This window comes from Patella vulgata, chromosome 4 (genome assembly GCF_932274485.2).
Source record: "Patella vulgata chromosome 4, xgPatVulg1.2, whole genome shotgun sequence".
Lineage (NCBI taxonomy): Eukaryota > Metazoa > Mollusca > Gastropoda > Patellidae > Patella > Patella vulgata.
In genome coordinates this window covers 20,878,174-20,899,628 of record NC_065882.2, presented here as the reverse complement: position 1 = coordinate 20,899,628, position 21,455 = coordinate 20,878,174, and the positions used below count along the sequence as shown (strand labels likewise).

Sequence of the window (21,455 nt, the reverse complement as noted above, 5' to 3'; positions counted from 1 at the left end):
TTGAAAGCTCAAGCCTACTCTGTCTGCATACAAGACAAGTATAATAAACATATCAAAATCAAAATGGATGGTTTAAACTAAACTAAAATCGTAAGTGACCATGCAAGTCATATTTAAATTATTAGCCTGGTAAAATCCTATATGAGGGGCAAGTTTGTATACATGTACATTATGCATCTGCAGAACCGTAGTGATAGTCAAGATTGTGTATATTCCTTACATACCTTGTGTGCCACATGTCTTTCTGTTTCAGCAAGTCAATTACATGTGGGTGTCACCCTTGATTGTAATGGTGTTCCTGATCTCTTATACACCCTTCAGTCCCAGATTTCACAAGATGCAACACCAAAATGTAATGAAATAACCTATTTACTTCGTCCGAAAATTAAAAATCAAATAAAAATATTGATCCTTTTAAGAAATTACTGCTAGATTTGCATAAGATGGTTAAGGAATTCCATGATCACAAAGAACACTTACCACTGTAAGTGTATTTTTTCCGTAAAAGTATTAAAACAGCTTCAGATAGTTACACACATCTAGTATGCAAGAACCTTCGACCCCAAATATACCAATTTTATTTATTAAAATATATCTGTTACTTCTCTATTGTCTTGAGATTTGTTATAATCTAGACCTTATACAGTTATTATGCACAGGGTACCAAGAAACTCCACTATTTTACTGTTATTGTTATGCAGTGCAAAATCTGGTTAAGACTGGAACAACACAAAGAAACATTCTTAATATAGATTTTATTATGGCATTACATGATGTAGCAATTACATCTCATATACAGTAATAACAAGCTGATATTGTAGAAAGCATAACTTATAAACATAATTTGAATATACAGCAAGGTCAAATATACATAGTATTCACCTCATACATTATCATATGCATTGTATTTGCTTTTAATATAACCTCATTTACTGAACACCTGGTTTTGTAGGAGAACTCCAGTCGTTGCAGGTTTCTTAATATTTTATTTATTATATATATCATATTGAAATATTTTCAAGAATGCACAACCTGTATATATCAAATTAACACAGAAACTTTATGTATGACGTTAGCGGGGAACCGACAGTCACTGTAAATAAAACTAGCCAGTAGTGATGCTGATGTCCCCTGCCTCAATCTCAAAAAATACTTGCAATTTGAATAATCAATTTTTTTTCACTCTGTTTAACCTGAGCAGAAAATGCTCATACTCAGACATTGATCACTCAAACTGCTAAAATGTGCATCATCCTAATCAGTCAAGCCATTCACCTAATGAGCATGTAAACCAAGGTGGAACATTCTATCTCAATTAAAAGCAGAGTAATTGTTCCAAAGGATGTGACAAACAGACAGAGAGCTGCTTAATCTAAGCAGTAAAGTTCATCATCCAACTCGGTAAAGAGAAAAGATATTGACCTAATGAACCAAATTTGAATATTCTACCTCGGTTAGAAGGAGAGTTATTGTGTGACAGATGGACAGCCAGCCAGCAGGGAAGAACAAAACCCACATCACATGCAATAACAGTTTCTCTATTAAACATTTGGCAGTGTGAATATGCAGAGTTACTGGATTAAAAACTATTCTAATGTTAGATAATGAATAAATTATAAACACATAACAACAAATGGAGTTCCCCTTTAATAATATTACTTATAATAACACAACCCAACTGACTACAGAGACACCAGGTCATAACAGTACATTTAGAAATTGTAGCTGGATTGACTGCACCATGATTAACACCCTATTCATGTACAATCCTTGCACATTTAGAAACTTAAGTAAATCATTAATTATACAGTACACTCCAAGAGTTTCAATAAAGTGTCCAATATTAATCCCAATTATAAGAAGAAATTATAATTATAATTGACTTATAATTTGCAAATCGACAGTACTGCAATCGAATTGATGTTTCTGTCTTTATTGATAATGGTACCAAACACTTGTGGTGGCTTGCATGAAACATGCTTTGTCACACAAATTTCTTGTGAGATTGATAGAATTTAATTTTGGAATGTTCAATCGGGTATCCTGTGTGATTCAATTTGATTAAAATACAGATCTATATTTCGTTTTTTGGGTTTTTTTTTTTATACTTTCAATGACCTACACTACATGAAGATCTGACTACATGAAGTTCCCTGTAACAGACGGTTTCATTAGCTAAACCCTCACATCATCCAGAACCTGTCAATGACAACAACCTTTCCAGATCCTAGTGTAGTAAAACAAGCAATTTTGTTTTATAAAAAACGAAATGAAATAGGATCTGTGTTTTAATCAGATTGTTTGTGATTCTGACAGTTTGAGTATCTGTATAATTATCAAAAAGATTTCTCTATACATAGAGAGCTTGGATTGATACTCTCTGAATGTAGTATGATTAATTCTTTCTATTAAATTAAAATAGATGGTTAGAAACCTTTTGATCACTTTGGAAAATTTGATTAAAAATACTTAAATTCATTAGACATAAATAATTATATAAACTAGAATAACATATTCTTGAAGCATTTTAACAACAGTGTTACATGAGAGAGCAACTATTGTCAATCATTTCTATCAATCTACAGAATTCACTTGCCCAGTTGAGTACTTTTGTTGTCACAAGATTCTGATTAGTCTGCAAGTGAACTTGATAGATCAATGAAAACACTGATGGTTAATGAATATGCTAGAATAATAATTGCTATAACAAATTACCAGATTTCTTCCTCAATATTTTATAGTTGCTGTAATCACCTTTTAGTTGAAATTTAGAAAAATAAATGAGATATCCATTAATTGAATGCATATATAATCCAGATTTATAATCTTCATATACACAGTAAATAGAATAAAATACATAAAACGTGCATTTCTTTTAAAGAACAATGAAACAGTTGATATAAAGTTATCCTTGATCAGATATGCCTTGCATACACCTACAACACAGTACATGTGACCAGTTCCAACTTAATGCTTTGACAAACATGTATCAGTTATAAGATACTACAGTCCCTATTCATTTTTAAGCAAGAACAAAGCTAATTGTGTACTAGTGTACTACTAATGGGCGGTAATTAGGAAATTATATCCTGTAAATGGACTTAAAGTGGTATTCTTCTAGGTTTTAGAATGGGTATAAACAAATGACTAGAGTACAGATACCTACTGTGTTTCATTATGGTTGCATGTTGCTGGATGAACATGTAGGTGATCATTTGACAATTTCATGAAGGACACAAGGCAGATCATTCACATATACATATATTGAAAAAATGTAAAGACAGCTGTTTTTGTACTAATATTATATGCAAGACCCTCATAAAGATAGCAGAATTTTTATAACTTTATGGTGTTAAATCATTTGTAACACAGATGGCCATAACTTAAGTTAGGAATGATGATGTGAATAATTTTTTTTTACCAATATGATTTTTTTTATTAAAAGTATTTCTGATTATGTATCGTTTTAAACTCTATATTCAGCCTTTATTCAGCCACGTTGGGCCTTTTTTTCAAAAGTGATGCCTCAATTTGTTCATAATTAAAGAAGCTGAATGCTGTATGCTCCATTAGCGCTATAAAAACCATCATAGAGAAAATAGCATAACACTTTCTATTATCATAATATGTAGCAAATATTTGGCTCACTGGATTTAGCAAACGATACACATCAGCAAAGAACCTGAATCATAAGACCAACACTACGGCTCAGAACATTTACTCCAAACTTTTGAGTTTAAAGGCAAAAATAAAAAAAACAGTTTCATTTTCAAGGCAGTTTTGATATCAACCATTTTTAAATAATTTATTTCCTAGTAACTTACTCTGCTCCAGATTTCATTCTAGAGCATCCATATTCCATAACTTTATTTGGGACATTTACATAGCTATCAAAATCTATTGTATTTTTGTATTAAGATAGTTACAAAGCATTATCTATATTTAAATTAAGTGGGCCCCTGTATATGTATTAAGTGTATATACTATTATATATACCCATATTATATGTGTTAAATGTCTACTGTTTTGAGGTCACTGGTTTCAGTCCCTTTATACATTTATAGATTTTCCTTTAACAAGTATAAAAACAAAATAAAATGCCCTTTACATTCGCTTTATCACAAAACTGAAGACACTTAAAAAGATTTAGCACTTTTTGTTGGAAATGTTATAAGAAGCAAGTCAGTCTATCAAATTCACAGAGAAATTTCCGACTCCACACCAACAGTTTGTCTTTCTCTACATTTCTTCACACAAATTTAATAGATTTTAGTTAGTGTATCAAATAGTTTTTGCAAAATAATAAATGCACAATAGAATTTCTCTTGTTGAAGACTCACTTTTTTTCATATCACAGAAAAAAATCTACAGACAAACACATTGCCTCTTCTAACTTGGCCGCACATGTAGCTCACCAACCTCCCTGTCGACTCGCCAAAATTGAAAGCACAGAACACGGAAACGCCCGACTGGGCTGAATATCACTGGTCTTTGGTTTATATGGTATGGTTTTTGATTACCTACAAGAACTACGTAAGTTGTAGTTAGCATAATTTCTATAGCATTGATGGAAAGATGCAATGAGTTAAAGAAACCAATATCTTTATGTAAGATCTTATTTTAACAATGTCAGCTACAAAGTTCTTGTAATTGTTGAATTATTTCTGGATCCAATTCACCCATGATTCGGTCGAACGTCATTTGACCGTGGACTTGTTGACATTGTGTTAGCTGACTCATTACGTATTCTTTTAAAGATACTGTATGCACTGGATCCTTACGACTTAACTGAAAATCAAAAGCAAATGGCTAATTGTATACATTATTATTGGACTGTAAAATTGCACTTTTCTCCATATTTTGAATTAAAAATCAAATTAGTCCAATGAGAGTTGTCTTATAATAGGGGCTTACATGAGGTATTCATTCTTATCTTCTAAAATAAAAGAAATCTTTGTCAAATCCTGCTTCACAAGTTCAGAAGATTTCATGAATTGGAACATAAATAAGGGGGAATAATTCTGTGATAGGTGATCAGAATTTCCCAATTTCCTTATGCCCAATGAATTATACCACCAACTTTTATAAAATTCCATCTCAACATTTGTCCTGTAATGTGCCAGATGCCGGACTGCCTTACAAAGGTGAAACCAATATATTATGTCCACATTTAAATTTGGATGTATATGAATATTCATATGCTACTTACATTTTTTCTGCGTGTATCATGTTCTGTAGGTATATCAGAGTAATTATCATCAGGTGGATAGGAACTAGTTTCTATAACTTCATCTTCACCAATAACTAGAGTACTATATTATATACAATATACATTAATATAATATTTACTACTTCACTAATAACTAGAGTACTATATTATACAATATATATTAAATACTTATTACTTCACTAATAACTATAAAGTACTATATTATATACAATATACATTAATATTTACTACTTCACTAATAACTAGCTATAGAGTACTATATTATATAAATTAATATTCTTTACTTTCAATATACATAAATTTAACTAGAGCTATGATATCCTAAATATGTAAAGAAGGGAACATCTTCTATTCCTTGAACACAATGGCATATATTTCAAGTACAAAGATAGGCTGCTGTATGCTCACAGAAGCTAAATCGTCCACAAATTCCATAAAGGGAACTGCACTGTGAATATTTTGACTAATTAGCAAGTTAATAGAAAAAGCAGGAGAGCATGATCTGTAAAATTAATATCTACTGAGATGCAGAACAGTTGGCTAAAAACAGATTCCATGGCAAGATTGTGTATTTTTGAAACAATGTAATGCATCAGCCATGATATGAAAAATAATTGGGGTGTCCTAGAAGCTGTAACGTTGTTGTGGACTGTATATGAGAATTTTTGGCCAATGAATTTTAGATAATTCAAAGGGTTCTATTTTGTATTTTATCTAGGAACAAATCAAATGAAATGTAACTTACTCTGTTTGTGCACCATTATCATCTCTTTGACAAACATCATGTAGAACTTCCACACATAAATTTATAATACAATTAAACTTCTCTACTACAATGCTACAATAAAATACACATACAAATATTAATCAACAAACAATTGTCTCCAAAAATAATTCATTGAACTGGTATTAAATAATTTAATTGCTCGACTCATTCTGTATTACCGAGGTACAGTGTACACATCAGGGATACTACTTCACCCATATACCGTTTCATAAAGAAAACAAATGATGTTTCGACAACGTGAACTATTTTTATCAGACGTTTTGCTTTCATTTTCTGCCATATAAATGAAGACAAGTCATTTGAGAGGAATATAACTGGCGTGAATTTCCTGAAGCTGACAACCGACTTCTGGTGACCTAATTCTGACATTTATTAACCTCAACTAAAAATGTCTGACGAGCAGAAATTTTGAGATAGCATCCTTGGTACATATACACATTGGTAATATAATTATATTGGAGATCCCTAGTCAGCAGAATTTAACTGCTGTCCTGGAGAAATTCTCCATTAAAAAACTGCAAGCATAATTTGATCAGAATTACTATTTCCATTGATCAACGTTTACCTATGGTATATTGAACAGAGTTAACTGATCTTATTGAACAAACCCACCTATGATTTATTGTATAGATTTACTGATTTCATTGATCCAACCTACTCATGGTTTATTGAACAGACTTACTGATTTCATTGATCAAACCTACCTATGTTTTTTTGAACAGATTTATTGATTTCATTGATCAAATCTACCTTTGAACAGATTTACTGATTTCATTGATCAAAATTTACCTATGGTTTATTGAACAGATTTATTGATTTCATTGATCAAAACCTACCTATGGTTTATTGAACAGATTTATTGATTTCATTGATGAAATCTACCTATGGTTTATTGAACAGATTTACTAATTTCATTGATCAAACCTACCTATGGTTTATTGAAAGAAGTGATGCCATAGCTAAAGCAGAGATTTTTCTTCTTTCAGGCTGGGTAATAGAATCTATTCTTTCTACCCATGTATCTAATATACCACGTAATAACTGTTGAGTCTATAATAAAATACAAATATTCTAATTTATTACAACATTAAATATACTTTTATTCCTCAGTAGCAAAATCAAACAGGTCAATCAAAGTAACATAATTTCCTTTTTTTGACTCCAGTTTAGACAGTCTTTCTGTGACCAACATTTCTTAATCCTAGTAAATCGAAGTAACATAATTTCCTTTTACTTGACTCCAGTTGGGACAGTCTTTCTGTGACCAACATTTCTTAATCCTAGTTTAATAACACAGAACATACTATGATATTCTGAAGATCTGTCGAGATTACCACACTAGACAGGTTGTAAATAATGTTTGATACATTGTTCAGCTTGCAGTATAAAAATTGTTAATTGAGATAGTTATCTTGATTGCTAGACATGACTGAAATTAGCAAACAACAATGTAAACTTAAGACCAGACATATTGAACATTATTGAATGGAATTTCTTAAACACTGTCCATTAAGTATCAATCACTTACATTTCGTTGTGTATCGACAGCAACTGTTTCTAAAATCGACCAAAATACAGCATGATTCTGTAATAACACTCGGGCACAAAGACTTAGATACATTGATAAAACAACTGGATTCTCCTGTAACAAAAATATTCATAATCCCATCAAATTCTTATATTACAAGAACTATCAAGCATTACATTCATTATAAATTCTCTCTACATTCCTACAGGTTGGTGAATCATATACTTCTGTTAAAATGTCATTATACTATTCTGCTCCATCTAGATAATGAGGACGGGCATATGCCATGCGGTGCAATATGAGGGAAATTTGGCTCGAACAGCGGCGCTACGGCCAAATCTTATTTCAAATTCCAACTTTTAGGGGTTCTTTTATGTGCACGCCAATGTGTACACAGGAGTTTGTTTTTTTTTATACTACCCATATGACTAGACATGCCCTCCTTCCTGCACCACTGACAAGCTGGATTCACACAAGAAAATCCAGTAGACGTGGTACAAGGGTTAATCAGCGAACTGGATGTATGAGATGTGTTGTTGACGTTTGGGAAAGTAGGACGAGGGAAAATGTGTAGGGAGTGAAGTGCTGTAAAGGGATAGTTAGATGTATTATGAATGGTTAGAGTGGCTGTGGTGTTACGGTGAAATACTATGCCGCCACCGTAACACCACAGCTTTATGATTTGTTAGACAGGAGTGATGTAATGGGTGTCAACAACTGGGTATGCTGGTACCGTCGGAACGTAGCCGTGAAATATATATTGTGGGGGGGAAGGGCGGAAACGGAAAAATATACAATGTTGACAGTATGTGCCAGGCATGAGGCTGCGCAGACCGAGCGGCAGCTCGATAGGGAGTGTGTGGGAGGGTCACCCTCATAAAAAATTTTTTTTTTAAATTTCAGTTTTCTGTAAGCAGTGAAAACACTATTTTGGCATTGTTTGCGGGGTTAAACCTAAAAATCACATTAATACACCTATTGCACGATATTGTGAAACTAGCTGACGAAGACAGCTCGGGCGGCGATTGTTGGACTCGGGGCTGATCTGTCAGTATCTAACAAACGCATTTAGTTCGCGTACAACTTTTAAAAACCGAATGTCAGTATGGTATTTCTCACATAATTGGTTATCGCAAAAACAGAGTAAACTGAATACGAGTAATCTCGACTCAAACCTATAGTCTATAGCCTACTTACTACACTCGTCACTAGGCTTCCTATATTATTGTTTGTGGACGGTTTACTACTCAGTGATAAGCCTGCGCCGCAAAAAGAGGTCTCGCCTTTTATTATTAGTATAATGACTTCCTCATGTGCGGCAGGTTAGTTTGCTTCTAAAAACACTGTTTTCCGTTCCAAAAAATACAAAAGTAATTTTCTACCAGATGACCATGGTTCTTTTCACCGAGACTAGATAATTTCTCTCGGTGTAAGGATATAGCTATGGATAAGTTCATACAAGGTCAATAAATCCGCGGTCACTTCGGGTCACACTGTTGAGAAAATAAACCGATGGGTTTGTTTAGTAGCAAATCGAGCGTGAATCAACTGAGTTTGTACTGAAAATTTTTTGAGTGATATGTATGAACTGTCTTCAGACATTCGGTTTATAATTAGCGATACACAGGTACAGTGGCAAGTGTTGTACTTCACAGACTGTTTACCTCCGAACTACCTCCGCACGAAATCCCCGATTTGGGTACTTGTTAAAAGAAAAAGAAATAGTACCTGTGCGCATGCCAGTAAAAAAAAAAAACTAAGAGTTCGCGCAGAAAAATGCCCGAACGTACCAGGCGCCAGGTCATCCAGAGGAACAATACAGGTTGAACCCAGGACTTCCAGTGCTTTATTCACTGGCTCTCGGAAATAAAATCACATTCCAAAAAACTCAATATGACAGCGATCCAGGCACATATCTCCTTTAAATAGCCCACCATTCTATGAGATATACGATATACGCAAACTAACTTACCTCTCCATCTATAACTGTTCTAACAATTCCTTTAAGAATTGGTTGAAAGACTTGTGGACCTTCTGTAGGGAATGTTTTAAATACAACTTCTATCACCTATAAAAAAAAATAAAATATAAGACAATTGATTTACTTAACTTTAAAGATAGGTTGCCAGGCAACGAAACATACGCCAACAGCAGCTAAATCGTCCGGGCAGTCAACAAGAATTGTCACATATTTTTACTTTTTCGGTAATGAAACATTTATAATACATTAAAATCTGATTAAGAGTAACAACTCATTAAGTAACTATCAGAAAACCATTAGAATTGGTTTGGTTTTTATAAAGTTTTGCCCCATGCTAACGTTTAGTATAGGAAACTTTTAACATCATGGTTTTAGCTGTTCAAGTCATAAAAATTCATTGCAAATCAAAAAACTTGTTTGTCTCAAGACCTTAAACTCTGTATCAATTTAAAGTCAATTGGATATTAACTTTAGCCTCTAGAGCATTTACAAGATTTTTTGAAGTGATCAAGGGCCATAACTCTGGCAGTAATTATCGAAAATCTTCGTCTCATAACCTTTAACACTGTGTATAAATTTAAACTCAATCGGATATTAACTTTAGCCTCTAGAGCATCCACAAGATTTTTCAAAGTGATTAAGGGCCATAACTCTGGCAGTAATTATTGGAAATCGCTGAAAATCAATAGGCTTCTTCGTCTCATGACCTTAAACACTGTGTATAAATTTAAAGTCAATCGGATATTAACTTTGACCTCTAGAGCATCCATAAGATTTTTTGAATTGATCAAGGACCATAACTCTGGAAGTAATTATCGGAAATTGCTGAAAATCAATAGGCTTCTTCGTCTCATGACCTTAAACACTATGTATAAATTTAAAGTCAATCGGATATTAACTCTGACCTCTAGAGCGTCCACAAGATTTTTTGAAGCGATCAAGGGCCATAACTCTGGCAGTAATAATCGGAAATCCCTGAAAATCTATAGGCTTCCTCGTCTCAAGACGGACGGACGGGGGCGACGACAATATACGACCACATTTCAATGTGGGCGTATAAAAATGTTTCTCTTCCATGATTTAAATTTCAAGCCTATCAAGAAATTTGAATGATAACAGTATTAAGACGTAAGTCATATCAGTTTATTTTTTTAGCCAAAACTTACTCCATGAATTAATGTGTACATTTTCTTAATTATTTTTTTCCTTATTTATATTTAACAAAAATAAGGTTCATAAGGCGTTCTTTAGATATTACTTGATAATATTAAAACAAAAATTACAGATTCTGTAATATCATGGGCTTGACATTAGAGGTTATAAATATAATAAGTTTAACAGTATTACAACAGTCACATAAACACTGCAACATGAAATCAATTGTTAAAATTGGCTGCTTAGAGTAATTTTTTATCCAATATGGGTTTTATCTAGGGTATTTATTAATGTCTATGGTCTATAACACAATATTTGCCATTTATTCTGGAATATTTTCCTTTTATTTATTAAAATAATTTCAATTCATACCAAATTAAATGTCACGAAGGTCATATGTAGCTAAAAGTTAAAATACCACAAGGTTAAATGCTCTAACCCTTGTCTAAATGTCTATGCATATAACTAGAGTTCAAATCATATATTGTGGTTTAAATAGAAAATAAGTTTTACCCGTAAAATCATCACTAAACCTTCTGCTCTAATATCAGTCATCAAACTAGAAAAAGACGGCACCAAAACAGCAGAGTATGCCTGAAAAACATAAAATGGAAAGGCTAGCATATTCCATAAGAAATGACAGATATTTAAACTGCTAATATTTCCATAACAAATTAACATGGAAACATGACATTTGGATGCGGATGAATCAATGACTGATTGCCTTTCTCAACTTTCCATATATTATTCTAAAACAATATTTTTATTTGGAAAATCAAAATATAAAAATTCAAACGTTTCTACAGTGTAGACACAAAAGTCTTCAAATTACATATTTTTCTTTACAATTCTCAGTGGTCTTAGGAACTAAAAACAGGATAAGTCTGTAATTTTTATATATACTAACCTGCATAAATTCGTGAGGTCCTAATAAAACATAAGCTTCTATAACTTTTAAACAGATCCGCAAATTTTCTGTACCCAATTCTGAAATGTGAAAACAGCTATTAACCTGGAGTTAATCTGCCAGTCCTGACTGACCGTAAATTTACATGCCTTAAAGATACATTCCTATGTACAAACTGGGTGATTTGATATTACATATGGACTAAAATCATATTCAAACTAATCAATCCATCAAAAATTTGCTTCAAATCCCTCTCAAAACATTGTATTCACGAGGAAATACCCCAAGATATAAAATATCTATTTTTAGAAGCCATGTTTGTCTGCTAACATGATTGATGATTCAGGGCGTATCTTTAGAATGTATTTATCGTTACTTACTGTCCCTTTACCATGGATTATCTTCTGCCAACATCTTTTCCTGTCATTTAATGGCAGACTCTGCTGTATGTTTAAACCCCTTAATGTTCCCAAAATCATCTAGTCAAGCTGGCAGACAATAATCCGTCAGGCTGCCAGTTAGTGATACCCTGACATTTTTGCCCAGTGCTTGCCTCATGGGTGTTTTTTTAGGGAGAGAGAGAGAGAAAAAAAAATGAAATTTAAGGTCCACTTGACACAAAATAGGTCATCTTGGGACTAACATATTGTTCAATTTTATTCCAATTATTAGCTTGCACGTAGGGGTCTTTAGCAGTTGGAGGAAACCGGAGGACATGGAAAAAACACATGAGGTTGGACAGGCGACCCTACTCCTTGTCACATACAACTGGGGAATCAAAACCATGCCAGTTGACTGAATGACAGACCTTATGATACAGCGCGCACGTGCTAACCCTTCGGCCATCCCCTCAAATATCTGGTTTACAAGAATTTGAATTAATGCAGTGAAAGTGTTTACCATTCTTACCTAATAAAGCGGGCATTTGATTAAATATTTTTAACAATTTGTCAGTTAAGTGAGGAGAGTTCTGTAAAGTAACGTCCCACAACTCTAGACCATCTTCTAATAAATATACATGTTGATCTTGATTGACATCTGTACTCATTTCTATCACCGGTATTAAAAAATCATATAACTTAATACATGTTGTACCAAAACCCTGAATTACAATAAAATAAAAATCACAGAACTTAACACATGTTATACCAAACCCTTGAATTACAATATTACAAAAGTCATATAACTAAACACGTTTACAAAAACCCTGAATTATAAGATTATAAAAAATCTGATCACTTAATACATTTTGAACCAAAACCCTGAATTATAACATTAGAAAAATCATATAATTTATAATTAACACATGTTGTACCAAAACTCTGAATTAAATTACAACAACAAGACTCGGTCATCAACATTCTGTGCTCTTGTACATGTTTTGGAAGGTACAGGGATAGAAAATCTGTGTTATTGGTAATCAACAACCAAATACTATTGTACATGTTATAAGATGCATAGTAAATAGTATTACGCATACCAATTACAAGACCTTATTATAGTAAACATAAATTGAGTTCAGTTACATATTACCACAACTTATAAGCTCAGATCTCGATATATCATGAATTATGCAAGTTTGAAAACATAATTCTATAAAACTTTCTAAAGATTGGTTGAACAAATCAATGACTGATATCTGCTTAAAATCATGGGATATCACTGAATTGATTTGATCACTTTTAAAACAACATCTGACCTTCCGCTACAAAAAATTTCATGAAAGAGTAATAAAAGTACTCACCTGTACAAGATGTATAAGAGTAGTTAATATAGCACATCGTAACATATTATGTTCACCTGATTCGTGCCATAATTGTGGAAGATATTGAACTAAAGCAGATGTATAGGGTTGTATCTTAGAGCCAACCCTTTCTATCACAAATGACAGTACATGTAATACATGCATCTGAAAAAAAAAAACAAACGCATTCAAATTAGATATTTAACTAGGATTTAAATAATTTACTGATCTATACTGTATGATCATCAACCTATTTATTTTTCAATAATTTCTGTTAAATGCTTCTAGAGTTCAGATGACAGAGGTTATCAATTGATCTGAATTTCATATGATTTGTCCAGATCAGTGAAATGAAGAATCAGTGATCGTTTAGAAGCCTGATTTAAACCATTACGATTGGTTGCCAAATGGAAAGATGAAAAGCTTCTCTTTATTGGCTGAATCAGAGGTCAGGTCTGGACAAAATCTCCTGAGCAAAAATTGTGTCCAGAAAAATGTTCAATAATTAACGATATAAAGCAAGAATCCCTTTTTTTAATTTACCTTTGTATCACATTCCCTGACTTCTTTTAGAAGTTCAAACAGGAGAGCAAATAATGATTCCAAATACTGAAACGAAAAAGAATTAAAAAGAAGTTTTATTTGTTGAAATATGAACAGAACTGCCATTTTACTAAGGGGGGAGGGGGGGGCAAATGGTTTATGCGTGCGTGTTGTATCATAAGGTCTGTCAATGAGTCAACTGGAGTGGTTTTGATTCCCCAGTTGTATGTGACAAGGTGTAGGGTCACATGTCCAACCTTGTGGGTTTTCTCCATGTCTTCCAGTATCCTCCCACTGCTAAAGACCTTACATGCAAGTGAATTATTGAAATAAAATTGAAACATGTGTTAGTCCCGAAATGACCTAGTTTGTGTTTTAAGTGGACGTTAAACCCCATTTCTCCCTCTCTCTATTAGAGAAAGTTTTTTTACATTGATGATATAATAAATATATACTTACTGGAAGGAGTTGTTCTGTTTTAAATTCAAAATCATCTACAGGTAAATGTTGTCAAGGATAATAAATACAGGCAACCACAAAATAAATCACTTTGAACATATTACATGGATGAATGGTTATTTTTCATTTTAAAATGAAATATTTATTCTGTTTGATAATAAAATATTAAACAAAATTTAACATATCTCTCACGATTATTCCGTTATTTTGCTTATCACTGGAAAAAAAAGTTACAAATCACTAAAATAAAAGGATATCAGTCTTCAAACATTGTGCAGCTTCTAATCTAACAGCTAAATCTTCATCTTTTGATAATAACGATAAAATAATCTCATATAACATAGGTCTTAAATTAACCGACATCTTTACTCCGACCCACTGTCCAATCAACCATATCACTCTACGTCTGATAATACGATATCTAAAATAACAACATTTACATAAATAATAATCATAATATTTATAGGAGTACATACCACAGTACATGTACCACAATATATCATGAGATTGATTTTTGTTCAAGGAAATAATGATTATAAAAGAAATCTCATATTCTCGGATATAAGTTTTACTTATGGCTATTTATTAATAATAATAATGTATATATGTAAAGCAACAATCCATCCCCAAATGTTATGCTCACTATGTACTCTATGGTAATCATTTACACAATTATGATTAATGCCAAGATACAATTTTATTCAGTTTATAATTGATCTGTGTATAGTTAGTTGCCTGCTGGGAATCCTCTACTGTAGTACTACTGTATTCCTGGCTCTTACAAATTCAAATCAACAATTATTTCATGTTCGTTAAGTAAAGGAACTTGTATTTAGTTGAACTGATTTGTGTATAATAACACAGGTGAATTTTAGTACTGGGAAATCAGAATTAGAAAAAATGTAAGCCAATTCTTGCAAACAGCATGATTGAACACATAAAGAAATAAATGTAGATCATTCAAATATGATGTTTTGAATTTGTTTGATAAAATACAAACAAAAAAATGAAAATTTTCCTTCCACATAAGACTTGGTGAAAACCAGAATATTTTTTTGTGTGGCCTACATTTTGCATAGATACATAAGTAAAAGTAGATATTACTTACTGAAAATGTTTGATTTGTAATTCTTGTACTAAATGTGTTAAAAACCACTGATCAAAATTGATATCATCAAACAGATCAAATGATGCCAGACCTACTGCATTATAAACTGAAATATAAATAACATCTGACTTATAATTAATACAAGCACCACCCATTGGCCTTTTGACTGGAAACAAGATGACTTGATCATCAACATCCTGCCCCATTGCACAAAAATTAAGTCAACAAAAATTAATCAAATTAACAAAAGTTACAACAAGTGTAATAGGCATTCTGCACACAGAGACTTCATAATTCGAGCATAAATCTGTCCTGAATAGCGGCCATATCCAAAAATTAGTATTTTGTTTTGTAACGCAGTTCTACTCCATTTCACATCTAGCATACACACAAAGACTAAATAAACCTATTCATTTTCATTAAATGAAAGCAGAATAAATACTCTCTAAATTCTCGAAGCATACTCAGTGTTTTCGACTAAAATCGTCGATTTAGGACTTAAAATGTTGGACAACTAGCTTAGTGTCTGTTCTCAAGCGAAGCTAACTGTAGACAGGCAGCCTCAGTTTAGTATGGGATAATAGGTTGATATTTTCACTAAATTTTGTAAAGATATCTCAAGTGTTTCTTGAGATGTGCTCCAAAAACAAAACTGGGATGGACGAACACACATTTCAACATCTTCTTCTTCCAGGTAAGGAATCAGATTCAAATTTTAAAGTACCAGTAGTTGGTTCGATGATATCTCTTTCCTTAACATCATTCGCCATGGGATATAAGATATACACCAGATAACGTGGGCAAAGGAACAGAAATTAATGCCAATGTATAAATAATATTCTACAAACCTGCATCTTTTTTGAGCAAAGCCTCTAAATTATCAGGATCACAAGGACCCTGATTAGCTTGTACCATTTGTAATAAAACTGATGTTAATGTCAACCGAAACTCTTTAAACACTGTTAAAAACAACACTTCTGTACATGGCTGGAAAATATAACATACACTTTACTGAAATGATGCATGATCCTTGAGTAGTATTTAGTACAATAAAAACTATCACTGGTTGTTATACATACAGCACAATGTTTCATAAAAGTATTCAATCAGTGATTGTTGTATTCCACATAAATGTTTATTGTGTTTTAGAAATGATACATTATTGCCATACTTTTCGATATTTTGATATTCTAATTAATATTATAGTTATCATTGGTTATACTATCTATATGACTAGAAAAGTCTTTGTCATCTCCACAAACATTACTACAGACGATCTGCAATATTTCATCTGAAATATAGTCAGGTTTGAAAGGCTAAATGTTTTTAATATATTTCTGTCTTACCCGCAATGAATATTTATAGGAATCTCCAACTTCTTCTTGACCTGAAAAATACATTGGATAATTCACTACTTTGCTTTAATAGTTATTTTTGATGGAGACAGCAGTATTTAGAAATAGAGTGTCCATAGCAAAATTAAAGGGTTAGCCCTTTGTTATTATAATTTGATGAATTTTTAATACAATATATTATACTTACAAAAATCTTCTGGATCAGCCTCCCAGGTTAGAAGATCATCAGATGTTAGTAGAAAGTATTGTGAAACTAAGCGTCTGCAAATTTCTGATAAAGTATCGTAAGTGAAGAATTCTGTCAGTATTTTATGTGCTTGCATGCTGATTGAACTGGAATCTGAAATAAAAACTTGACATAATTAAAATTTTATTACGCAAAAAGTTAAAAGGTTCGGAAACATCCCCTAAAACAGATCACACAAACAAGTCGTTAATTTGTACATGGGTTTGGGTGTTCCAGAAAATACCTCCTCCCCCCCCCCCCAATATAGAATACTCTACAAATATAGGCTGGTCTTTATAACCTTGAGTTCAAAAACAGATCATACAAACAAGAAGACGTTAATTTGTATAGGGAGTTCCAGAAAATGTATGCCTCCTAATATAGGATACTCTACCAATATAGACTGGTTTCCATAACCTTGCTTTCACATGTTGAATTAAACAAAGTTACAGACACAACAGTCTGAAGAATATTACAGTAAGTCATCTAATATGGATAATTTATACCTTGTGGATTTTTTGGAGGTTTGTAGACGTCACAGAAAAGAATTCCTTTCATCAAATTAAAACAATTGACAACAAATCGTTCAAATAGAAGACCTGTAAATAAAATCATTGAAATATTCATCAACTTTACATAAATGTATTGAGACACATATCATTCCGTGACTTTCTATATATGAAGAATATTATCACTATAGATCACAACATAATGGTAAAATAAGTGAAGTTGAAAGGAAATCTAGCTAGACATATGTTTTTGTCAGGAGGGTATAGAAACGCAAGGGAGTCACAGTAGGTCAGTGGGTGATGTGCTTGGTTGAGAAAGTTCTTCAAGAACTTCTGGCATGGTTTCTCCCTTGTCAGTGGCGTAGGACAGAGGGCCTGGTATGGTATAATGAGACAAAAAACTGAAGTCATGTGTTCACAGTGGTGTGTACATAAAAGATCCTGTGACAATTGGAATTCAAAATAAAAGTGGGCTTTAGCACCCATAGTACACTGCCTCGCGTATACCCGGCTTTATTATCTCAGTCAGTGCTGAAAAGAAGGAATAAAAAAAAAACATTGATAATTACCTTTTGCTGTAAAATTATATCTTACAACAAATTCTAAACTAGTTCTAACAAACTGTACAAAGGCTATAGGATGCATTTCAAGTGTATCAATCAACTGTAATAAACATAATAAAATTAACACAATCATCATTTTTATAATGAAAGATATATTTCTTAATCAATTATTAACTCACAATAAGTATGTAAACAGTTTGAACTGTTAAATGATGTCTCTTACTTTGAGACTTTATCATTAATCATTTTGAAATTATGTTGATATGAATAATAATTTTGATAAATGAACAAAATCTTACCACTTTTGTCAAAGTTACAACCAGTTTTTCACATTTTTCTACCATTAAATGATTTCCCCACATGGTTCGACCTGAAATATTACAAAACAAAATCAATAGACCTGAAACGTTACCCCACAAAAAAACCTATAGAACAGAATATAGATCTATGTAACTTTCATTTAATGAAACAGTGTTCTAAATTTCTTTAAATAGTTGGGTTATTTCGTTTAATTAAATTTCAAAATAAAGACCATTTTTTGGATGGTGATATAAAATAACTAAAACTTACGGCAAAAAGACCATTTTTTGGATGGTGATATAAAATAACTAAAACTTACGGCAATCTAACATTTGATCTAATCGTTGAAATATAGAGTTGATAAAACTAACAGCATCTGGGCATGTTGTTAAATCTTTAAATCCAAAAGCAATTAATTTTCTTAAAACTGAAAAAAAATACCCATAAGCAATTAATGATTATCCATAATGAAATAGTAAATACAGTAGAACTACAGTTAACATCATTCCATGATGCTGAACTCCCAAGATGAAAAAAATATCAACATATACTTGCTTGAAGTGCAAATTTCTTGACGTAAATAATGGAATGAGGTTTGACACATTATTAACCAGGTTATTTTGGGACAGATATATAGTATATTATTCTATTTACCCCTCTTCACACCATAATACATCAAACAATCCTAGGATGCAATAAAAGTCAAGACTTTGCAGGTTTTAACATCCAAACATCTATTAAATATTAATTACTTACTTTTCAAAGAGAGGTTACACCTATCAATAGCAGCAGCCATACCCTCTTCATGTTTAGCAGCTAGTTGAAAGAACTGATCAACATATGTATTCCATACACTTAAGATAAAACTAAATATTTCTGCAGTAAGCTGTAATACAACATAAAATAATACTTGAAAGGGTATCTAAAACTTAAACATTCTGCTTAATAATAATCAGCTTCGTAAAAGATATTGTGAGTTTACTTCCAATCATAAACCGCTAACATTCCAAGAAAAGTAAACATTTCAAGGCATCTAATTATTTTACTGTACCTCTTCGAATATTTTTCTATCAACCGCTAAGCGTTTAGATGCTAGTGTTTTTGTTACATGATGGAAGACCAATAAGGCTCTCTCTTGTATAAAACCATCACTACATCGTATCGCTTGAAACAAGGTAGGTAATAAATCATTCCAGTTTCTTGGACAATCCAGACGGGCAATTTTAGCAATCAAAACGGCTAACTGGAGCGTAACCTTAAAAGTAAAAAAAATGCTGGCAGTGAGAATATTATCATAGACAAAGGTTACATGTTAACTTGATGGCTTTATGAATAAATACTCATTCTTATTGGCTTTGAAATTATCTATCAACATACTTTAAAGTTATAAGGAACAATAACATATCTGATCAAACTGTAAATTAAAATCTTATTATTACTTAAATGGTAGTCATAAAAAGAAATAATCTGATCTCTTTGTTGTTTTTTTAACTGGTTACACATCTTAACTATGCATACAAAGTTGACATACCTGCGGTGATGGTTCATTAAAATTTGAAATGGATCGACTTTTAATTGTTTCTTTTTCCTCCTCATTTATCGAACTACAATGATAAATCATGAAATTCAAATTATAATCACTAAATTAATTTGTCCTCGAAGTACCGTAAGTCAAAACTGAAAGCCAATAACACTCTGACAGCAAGTCAAAACCCATCTTTAGCCTTTTCCCATTGTCTAAAATTATATACATGTTATTATAAACTCTAGAAAATGTCATAAAAATAGAATCTTCCTTAAGACAAGACAAGTAATGGACTTTGATTACACAATCTTGTTGCAATGGATTTGAGAACCAATCGTCTTATACACCACTTCAACTTAATTGTGGATGAAGATAGGAAAAATTATAAAATACCAGGGTTCAATATATATATATATATACATGTATATACTCCATAAAATATGGTATGAAGAAATTCCTTACTTGGGTGCTGATTTTCTCCAATATTTATCAACTCCATTTTTACAATACATCACAGCCAACCATCGTACATTTACATCAATATTATGATTAGAAAATATTTTCTGGAACAAAAAAGATGATTAATAGGTTCATTTCTTAGGATTAGTTTAATTGCTTCAACATCAGTTATGTAATAACTTTAGACATTGTTATCTGAGGTTAAGCTTTTACTAAAGAAAGTTCATCTGCCGTAGTGATCATTATCAGTATTCATCATTCCAAATCCAAAGGCTAAATAGATTATGAATTTATAATAATAAAGAAAGTATAAGATTTTTCACTAACACTAAGTATTGAATAAAATCCTGGTTGTATCTCCCACTGTTGAAGTTGTTCCACAGCAGGTTTTAATGTTTGTGCACTCTGACTGCAGGCTTTACCCAATGTGTCCAACACATACGTTTCATCAGATGTTAAATCCATTGTTTCATATACACAAGTATTAATTTTCGTCTGCAAGAAATGAATTAATTGATTAAATGTCAGTCTAGTGTGTGTCAGAAATATTTCAAGTTGGCCAGAGTATTTTTAGTAAGGTACTTCAATACAGATACTCATCATTCAAATTAGGCTACAAGACAAGAGCAATTTTGAATTTGACTCTTACTCTACTTAGCATCAATTGAATTGGCATCTGCCAAAAGATAGCTGACTTATTGTTTTTCAGTGCACTCGCTGGGTATGACCCAGGACAATTCCGATAATCAAAAAGATATCGCCCCTTTTTAAAAAAAAAAAAAAAAAAAAAAATTGGGTTATTCAGTCAGTCATTCAATTCATTCAGTAAACATTGGCATTGGATTGGTATGTGAATTTTTTAGATCATTACAATAATTAACAACATAAGTTTGCTTCGGCAGAAAAGATAATAACTTTAACATTGCACCTACATTTACAAAATCGCAATATTTAAGATTGAAAGTCCTTCTAATGACTGGAAATGCGGGATTTCTAATGGAATTTACGATTTCCTAAAAAAAAATATTCCTGAAGTCGTCAGCCATGTTTTAGGTTAGAGCAAATAATCGGCTCAG

At 32.1% G+C, this 21,455-nt stretch overlaps 1 protein-coding gene across 1 annotated transcript; it reads right to left on the bottom strand.

Moving 5' to 3' along the window:
- Positions 1 to 736: 736 nt before the first annotated feature.
- On the bottom strand, positions 737 to 21,424 carry LOC126817766 (importin-11). Its single transcript, XM_050544912.1, has 27 exons — positions 21,312 to 21,424; positions 20,707 to 20,874; positions 20,383 to 20,483; positions 19,927 to 19,999; positions 19,447 to 19,650; positions 19,152 to 19,281; positions 18,715 to 18,822; positions 18,395 to 18,465; positions 18,102 to 18,195; positions 17,530 to 17,622; positions 16,985 to 17,137; positions 16,789 to 16,829; positions 16,291 to 16,429; positions 15,443 to 15,548; positions 14,592 to 14,755; positions 14,335 to 14,375; positions 13,876 to 13,941; positions 13,333 to 13,497; positions 12,498 to 12,690; positions 11,589 to 11,668; positions 11,195 to 11,275; positions 9,518 to 9,613; positions 7,546 to 7,659; positions 6,946 to 7,067; positions 5,976 to 6,068; positions 5,210 to 5,312; positions 737 to 4,788 (listed from the first exon to the last, which is right to left on the bottom strand). The coding sequence occupies exons 2-27, from the start codon at positions 20,842 to 20,844 to the stop codon at positions 4,630 to 4,632; spliced, it is 2,928 nt and encodes a 975-aa protein (XP_050400869.1). The 5' UTR covers positions 20,845 to 20,874; positions 21,312 to 21,424; the 3' UTR covers positions 737 to 4,629.
- Positions 21,425 to 21,455: the final 31 nt, after the last annotated feature.